Genomic DNA, 8,741 nt, shown 5'->3' with positions numbered 1-8,741 from the left:
GAGGAGAGGAGAGAGGAGAGGAGAGAGGAGAGGACTATAACAAACTTAGACAATAAATATTAGTAATTACCTGAACCTTAAGTAAGTTCAGAGCATTCTGCTGCTTATGCAGGAGACAATGGATGTAGCAGCTTGACAGGGGTAAAACCTTAAGTGTTTTGTCTCTTCTCAGTTGGAGGCAGGTGCAGAAAGTGGATCCGCCTAAACTAGACAAACTGCACAGCTCTCAGTGCCAAGAAAACAAGTCCTGATTTTCATGGGCATTTTACTGTCTCTCAGCTCCTATGCTATGGCCATTACCATGCTGAGTACTTCCCAGATGCATTGAAAAACAAAAACACCATCTCTCCTAACTGTGCTGTTATTTTGTAGAAGAAATATACTTGTTTTCACTACAGACTGTTATGCAGACTACAGACTATTATTATAACCCTATCAGTGTCAAGAAATTACTAGAGGAAAGCTAAGCTGAAAACTGGTCTTTCCATTTAGTTCAGGCCATAACATGAACTAGGCAACACTGTAATCTCTTGCAGAAGTGGGTGCTGAAATTCAGACCAATTTTCTGGGAGTATTGTATATTTCTCATACTAATGAGTTTTCCATGTTGCATAATAACTCAATTATTCTGGTCAAGCACAGTTGTCACAAGAAGTTTTCTAAAAGGTCCTTATTAGTTTGGGCCAATGTCACAGAGGACTTGGAATAGTCTAAGCAAGAGCTTAAAGTGTTTGGTGAGAGTGGGAGATGGGGAACTGCAGGATTTTTTAATTATTTACAACAAAATTGTGCCACTGAGCAGATGGGCTATTTCTGTTCACATGAAGTGGAGCTTTTCCAGAATTTTTGGTGTTAGCCCTTGCTATAGCTCACAGCATTGAAGTTGCCTGGGAATCTCAGGGGCATTACAAAGAGCAGTAGGCTGAAACATGATTTCTTGTCCAAGCAGAGGCAGACATGTGCCATATCTGTTTGACCATCTGTTGCCAACATGGAATCTGGAAAGAGCTCGAAGCATTGAACAAACATTATGTCTGAGGACTAAATGCCTGCCAGTAGTGGAGGGTGCACTAGGAGGTATAAATTGCCCATCCTACTTGGGTTCAGCTTCACCCAACTACTGCTCATCTATATGGTGAGACAAGAACAGAATGTCGTTTTTGTGGTTTGTTAAGGAAGAAGGAAAGTAAAATGTCGTCCAAATGTTACTGGAAGCTCAAATTTTGAGGAATGACAAACTGGAATTTACTATAAGATGAAGGAGATTTATGGATGTCTGAAGAAGGTGGAGCTATTACCCAGCACAGTTCCCTGGGCTTGATCAGAGCAGAGTCAGCAGCCACTGGAAAGCATTCCTCTTCCCCTCATAGCCTTTTAGAGGTGGGATGCTGGGGGGATCCAGGAGCAAGAGCAGTATTAGTGTAGGCAGGGAGGCAGCACAGCTTCAGGGATGCTTCTGCGTCACCTAACCTGCAGCATGGGATAACAAAGCAGTGCGGACAGAAGACTCGGCGATGGGACTTCAAGAAGAGAAAGAGGCACTTCAGAAAAGTGCAGGTCACACAAGTGAGGAGAGTCAGACATCTCAGCAAGAGTAGTTGTCTCCCTACCAGATTTCTGGCCTGATGTTTGCCCAAGAGTGAAGAGGCATGATGACTGCTGAGAGATAAGGGCAGCTCTGTGTTTTGTTAGGTTCCTCAGTGGCTTCTTTCAAAGCACATTTTAGGTAATACACTGTGATATTGCTAATGCAGAATAGTAGTTTCTATAACTGCTATATACTTCACAATGGGAGTAGATTTTTCTGAATACAGGTTTATGCATATAACTCATTACTTGATGGAAACCTTAAGGAAAGCAGAAACAATGAGTTTTTGTGGCAGTAGAGGCAGGAAGGGAAAAGCTCTATGAAATCAGTTTTGTTTTTTTCAATCCCTACTAGACAGTCCTTAATTCAACAGAGATAGGAGGAAATAAAACAGTACAGCAAAGACTTTCCTATGAGAGTTTTTCTGGCACGTGCCTAACTGTTCATAGTGTGATCTGAGTGATCCATTAAAAAACAAAAGAGAAAATCAACTCGTTTGGATCTAGGTGAAGACTAAAGAAGAATAAAATTGACCCAGTCTAAAAATTAAGTGCCCTGAGGTGGGATGATCCAATGAAGTGATGATGAGATGACAAATTTAAAACAGTGAGAGAAAACGTCTTCTTAAACAACATGAATTAGACCATAGAGTTTGTTGCCAAAATGTTCTAAGGGCAGCAGGTTTCAAAAGTACACTGGCCATATATGTGAACAACAAAAATTATAGTAAAATAATAAGGTAAACAAAGGCAACACTTTTTATACAGCCCTCCATGTTTCAGTACAAAAATGCCAGAATCTATTTAAAGACTGTTCTAAATACGTGGACAAAATATCCCTTTGCAAGCTCATGAAGCTCTGCACTTTCTGTGAGGCACCTGGTAATCAACACTGCCCAAGACAAGATACAGGACTGGGAGGAATACTGACTTAAAGTCTCCATATCTGTTTTCCTAAATGGGAGATGGAAACAGACGGTTTGATTTCTTTATATTTACAGTTCTTTGTGTCTCTGCGTCATCCATCATTTATTCAGCTGTTCTTGTTCCATATGTTACCATACTGGAAAAGCAAGGTACATTAACTCAGACTCACAAGAGTTTCTTTATTACCTGACTTTCATCCCAGCCAGTAAGAAATATGTGATAACTTAGAAAATCATTTTTCCCTTTTTCAGCCATTTTTGTTTCCAAATGGAACAGAAGATCAGCAAACCACTCAAATGCTGATGGGTCTCGACAAATCCAGTAAAAATAAACCTGTCAGATAAAAGTAAAGAGATTTAACAAGAAGCAAGCTTTCAATAGAACTTCCTAATGATTGGCTCAACTCATTAACCACATAGTGTGTGACTCTTCTCCACTGTAAGTTTAAACATAATTACACATCATTTTGATGATGTATTTCCTATCTTTTAAAAATTTCGTTTTCATCTTAAACATTGAGTGCATATCTTGATGTGCTAGTGAAGATAGGCAATGTACAAGTTCCCCATCTCCCCCACCAGTTCATCCCAGCTTTGACTTATAATACCTAACCCTGCATTTCTTGCAAATAACTTGATTAATTTTTGAAATTTTTGATTTATTTTCAATTATGTTTAAAATGGAATTTCAATTTTATTCAGCACTGAAGCAAGGAACTCCTGTTTCTCAAGGTCTTAAGCCAAAGGTTAACAGTTAATGTGGTCAGAAGATAGAATTATGCTCTTGAAGTCAGATACCCTGTATAAAACAGGCTGCAGAATGTCTGCACTTCTTTTTTAATGTATTTCTTGTTTAAATTGGAGCATATAATTTCTGGAGGAACACAAAACTGTAATTTTAGAGTTACCAAAGGGATAAAATGAACCACTATCCCATGATAGGTTTTCTATTGGTCAAAAGGCTCCTCTCTGTGAAAAATTTGCTGTTTTTCTCATCCACATTTCTCAGGCTTCATCTTCCATATATTGGATCTTGTTTTAGTTGTCGATAGGATTGGAAAGCCTGTTATTAAAGTTTTGCTCTCCAGGTCAAAATCTGAGGCTGGGATCAAGTCATCCTACAATCCTGTCTATGGTAGACCAAACATTCCTGGGATGTGTCACTGAGAGGCTAATTTTCAATCCTTTAATCATTCTTATGGCTTACTTCTGTCTATTCCTCCTCTACTGCAGTCAGTCACAAACAGAGTAGAGGGTTTTTTTTAAAAAAATTAAAATCTAATTTATTAGGATCTTGGCATAGGATAATGCTTGCATAGGGAGTAAAATCTTTCGAACAAGATGGTTAGTCACTGTCCATATGCTGATGAGAGTTTCTATTTCGAGAGTCCCTTGCTGTGACATCTTCAGCTGAATCAGGTGAGATGCCCCAAAACGGTTTTTTTGCACATTTCTTATAGACAGCTGGCCCAGGGACCATTGTGGTGACTCCAGCATGTGCATGATCTCTTGTGATCTACTGTGATCTATTGTCTTAACTATGTACAAAGCATCTTCTAAGTAATTAATTATGCATAAAAAACTCTTCTGTGTGACCACTTTGACAGGAACGGTTTCTGCTGACCATTTGCAAAGATCGTATCTGTGTACAAGTTAATGAGTTTTGTAGCAGCAGCTGCCTGCAGAGCCTCAGGACTGGTGAGATTCCCCTCTCAGGATCCTACTCAACACACCGAGACAGTTGTCCTAAGCCGAGCAGGAGCTACCTTAGGGAGTCTTCAGGATAGTCAGAATTTCCCACCTGGAAATCTCCTTCGCCAGTGCTGTGCTGCGAAGGGGACTGGGAATACAGCCCGTCTCCCGGTGTCAGCTCAGTCTCTTGCCTCGAGCTAGTCCAGCTGTGCAGATGATCAGACTAAGAGTTCCTGCACTACCCAGGGGATGAACGGCTGGAGTTCCCTGGGCACCTGCTCCAGCACTACCCTGACTGAACCGCAACTATAAGACAAATCTGACTGCAAATCTCATAGCTCGAATTCTGTAGCTCTTGCCACAAAATCCATCATTACTTTTGAGTAGAGGGTGCCAGACCTTGAATGGGCCGCTGTGGGCAATGTAATTTTGAATGTAATTTTTTTTATAGTGCCTCCAAAGAAATAATTCACAACATGGGGGAAGCCTAAAAATACACAATTTCAGGTGAAAAAGGAACAGCACAGAGGACAATGTATAAGCTTGCAGCAAAGAATTAATCGGGACTTGTTTTATTGTGCCTGTGATTTTTATTTTGTTGTAAAATCCCTTAATTTCCTCCAGCCCATCTCTCCTTGTACTCACCAACCCCTCTGTCTTTTATTATACCTCGATATCAAACGTAATCTGTAAGGTCTGTCCCCAAGGCAATCATTGTGGGAGCTCTGATTTGGAAATTGTAGCCCTTTCTCACAGGATCAATGAGATAAAGATGCTTATTAGACCCTTCTGATGTGAAAAAATCAGAGAAGAAATCAGAAAACTATAAAGAGATTTCCTGAAGATTTAATATTCTAGGTTGTTAGACTTCTGGTAAGGTGGTGGGAGAAAAATGTGGTAAAGCCATACTTCACTAGAGATTTGGTGAAAGAAACTAAGAGTAATTCGAGATGTTTCCTAGATCTGAGTGTACTGTAAGGTACCATCTGTGATTTCTGTAAGAAATATAAATGAAGTATGATCCCAGGAAACAGAGATAAAGCATTCAGGGTTAAGTAGGGTATTTTTACAGCCCAGGAATAGGACTGTCTGCAGAACTTTAGTACCAGCCATCTTGGCTGCTTGCTTTTTCCCCGTCTGTTTCAATGTTTTGCCTTAAATATAACCTCATTGCTTTACAGGGGGGTTGCTGCTGATTTACACTGGCATAAGTTATAAGAAAAAAGCAAGCCTACTGATTTTATAGCATTTCATTTTTTTTCACCACAACAGCATTATTTTAAATTACTGAAACTAGGTGAGGTTTAGAGCCTTAACTTTTATGTAGGTTTTTTTTTTGTGTGTGTATGTGTGTGCCTGAATCCTGGGTCCCTGCTTGTTTCACATCCTCAGCACCTCAAAAATCAGCCCACTGAGTTCTGTCAGTCTGTATCACACTGTGGCTGTTGATTTGCAGTGAGAAATTTCTTCCCCCAGCCTCTACTTGATCATCTTATTTCTCAAGTCTTTTCAGCAGTTCATTTTATGAAAGTGTATATTTAGTACACGTGTGTGGAGAGGAGGCATGTGCTTCTAAATGAAGGATAAATGTTCACAGGGTAGCAACTGGGAGCATGTGGGCAGGACTGGAAGCCAAGCACATTGAGGGAAGGAGCAAGAAAAGCTAGCCAATGAATTGAGACGGTGTGATCTTCAAAATGGGCGACCGGTTTCCAGAATATCAGGCTATGGAGCTTGAAGGAGGGCTTTTACCTGGTTGCAGACCTAGCTGTCACAGCAACACCCAGTCCAACCTGATTGGGTCAAGCTGCCGCTGGCACAGTCCTCTAGAGAAAAGATGTAGCTTTCTGAAGCTGCAGAAATTTTTTAAGCTCATCCTTGGTGTGGTTCTGCTGAAGTAGTACCCATTGCACTGCCTCTAGTTTTCACATGTTAGAGGTGGAGAGCTTTAGTAATAAAGACAGACTGTCATTATAAGAAGTATTTTTGGCCATGATTATAATCTTAGAAAGAAAAGAGGTAGTGAGGAAGGATGGCCTGTAGGTAAAAGGTCTCTGTTTCTCTTAGATTAGAGAGGATTTCTAGTATAATATGTTAAAATAAATAAATGGTGTTTACAAAGAAGTCTTCCTTTCTTTACACTTACTGCCCATAGCATAGCACAACATATTACATATATAATTAAAATACAATAAATGCACAATAAAATTAATCCTTATTAAAACTGTGGAACAAAGCCAGCATCAGTGCATTTCTGTAATTAAACAATTATTCTGAATCCTGCTTTTTTTTTTTTCTTGTAAGCCACATACTATTAACTGGCTGCAATTATTTAGGACCCTTAAAAATCTGGTTTACATTTATGTTTCATTAGTCTCCACCCACCCTACCCCCATCAACTACATTCATCAGCTTGATGGCTTGCCCAAGTAAACCGTGTTAAATTTTCCAAGTGCTCTTTTTGCAAATTGAGTTAGATACAGTATTGCTATTAATCAGATCTGTAAGGCAGGGGTTTGAGTAGTCGCTTATTTCTGTAATACTCTGCTCCCTTGCAATGCGTGCATATTTATCATTCAGTCTTCCACATCCTGAATTTTGTACAACAGACAAGAGCAAGAGCTCCAATACCTCTTTCCTCTAAGGTGAAAGAACATGCTTTGTAAATCAGCTTCCCTCATGTGCAAAGGCATTAATAATTACCTGCTGATGACTATCCCTCTGTTTCTCACTGCTCCCTGACAACAGAGGTGGAGCAGCAGCTCTGGCCAAAGCCAGCTTTTCACCAAAGGGGTGTAAAAGGTGATGAAGCAGGGAGTGCCGGGGGAGGCATCTTCATCCCTGACTCTTGCTGGTCCCTCTTTGCCATGACCAGTCCCTCCAAAACCCTCTTACACTGCAGCTAGGCATCTCTCTGCAAACCCCTAGTTCTTCCTACTCCTGATTATACCATACCACTGTAGCCTGCCAAAAAAGATCAGGGATTTTAACCTAATTAATTGGCCAGTACAGGTAAGGTGCAAAAAAGCAATTAGACAAAGTCAAGGAAGAGAAATCTACAAAGGGATATTAAGCACAGAGCTGCAGCTCTTGTATCTGGATATTACTGGACTACAAGTGGCTCAAGGGTGAGAAAGCATCTACTAAAGACTTATCACTATATGATTTTCTGGCATGTATACTTTTCCCTAGGTGTTCATGAAGAGCCACTATTGGAGGCAGGATATTAGGCTAGGTGAATCTCTAGCGACACTCAGTAGGACCTTTTTTATGTTCTTATATAGGGTAAAAGAAAAAGTGAATCTTTGCTAATATTAGCATCTGATGGATCAGAACAATTTTATCAATTTCAGCAGCAATTGATCTGAAAAATGAGACCACTATTGTGAAAAAAAGATCATTTTATGCATAACTAAAGCCAGTAGAAACTTTCCAGCCATAACTAGTAGCAGTGCCCTTTTTCCTGGCAAAAAAATGATAGGGAAATGAAGGCTCTAAGGCTATTTAATTGTGAAGAATCAATTAGATAAATATGTACTCCTTTTGATTTGCTGGGTTTTTTAAATTATACAGCTGCAGACATTATGGAAGTTATGAGTATTTATATCTCAGCCGTATGTGGGCAACACTAAGAAATATTAGTTCAATAAGCGTAATGATAGCTGTACTCAAATCAAAATGAAGTTGTTAAAAAAAGAAAAACCTCTTATTTATTTCCTTAATAGACATTTCTATGGTACTCATCATGGCAGAAAGAGAGTGCTGAATACTTTGAGGAAGATTAAATTATTTGTAATTATACCACAAGTGGAAGCTTTTAACCAATGGAAAAAAAAAAGCAGAGCTACCCTGAGATTAATCATTTTTGCTAAGAGAACTGCTAAATTCTTTAAGTAATGCTGTGAACTACCCCAGGACCTTTCATCCAAACTTTCAAAATATTTTACAAGCACCGATGAAGTTTAGCCTCATAACACCTGTGAAAAATAAGCATCACTATTCCCACTGCACCAGTAAGGAAGCCAAGATACAGAGGAAGAACATACAGAAATCATGATACTTTTATATTTCACAGGAATTCAGAGAAACTGAACTCTATAGCAGAAAACTATGGCATTTATCGCTGCAGGCACATTTACCCAAGATTCTCCCTAAGCTATGGGTAAACACCCTGAAGTACACTATTCTCTCAATGCATAGTTAAATTCAGTTCTTTTGCCTGTAAGATAACAGCAATAACAATAGTAACAATTTTACTTTTGTACATATAGGATATACATAATCTACATTTAACACATGTATATAGATATATATAGCTCTCTTTCCAGTGGAAAAGATCATGCTGCTACAATCGTAGTGTTTGCAAATACACTTCTTTTCACATCTTGCACATATTTAAATTTTTATTTCCCTCCCTTCTCAGTGCTTTTTCTGCCTCAAAGATCCCCCTTGGCAATTTGAACCTGTCCTCAACTCCTCAGTTACTAAAATCCCAGATGCTTTTTCAGTGGCAGCTTGTCATTAAGATGCCAGTTT

The 8,741-nt window shown here is 39.3% G+C and overlaps 1 protein-coding gene across 1 annotated transcript in view; it reads right to left on the bottom strand.

The window, feature by feature from the left end:
* Positions 1–8,741, bottom strand: part of LOC104280631 (NADPH oxidase 3-like) — a 39,448-nt gene that overhangs the window by 2,670 nt on the left and 28,037 nt on the right. Inside the window, 1 exon segment of the mRNA XM_009878338.1 lies at positions 2,701–2,847. Coding sequence (XP_009876640.1) covers positions 2,701–2,847 — 147 coding nt within the window.

This window comes from Apaloderma vittatum, unplaced genomic scaffold (assembly GCF_000703405.1).
Source record: "Apaloderma vittatum isolate BGI_N311 unplaced genomic scaffold, ASM70340v1 scaffold1211, whole genome shotgun sequence".
Taxonomy (NCBI): Eukaryota; Metazoa; Chordata; class Aves; order Trogoniformes; family Trogonidae; genus Apaloderma; species Apaloderma vittatum.
Note: the sequence above shows the minus strand (reverse complement) of the source record. Positions and strands in the feature narration are given on the sequence as shown.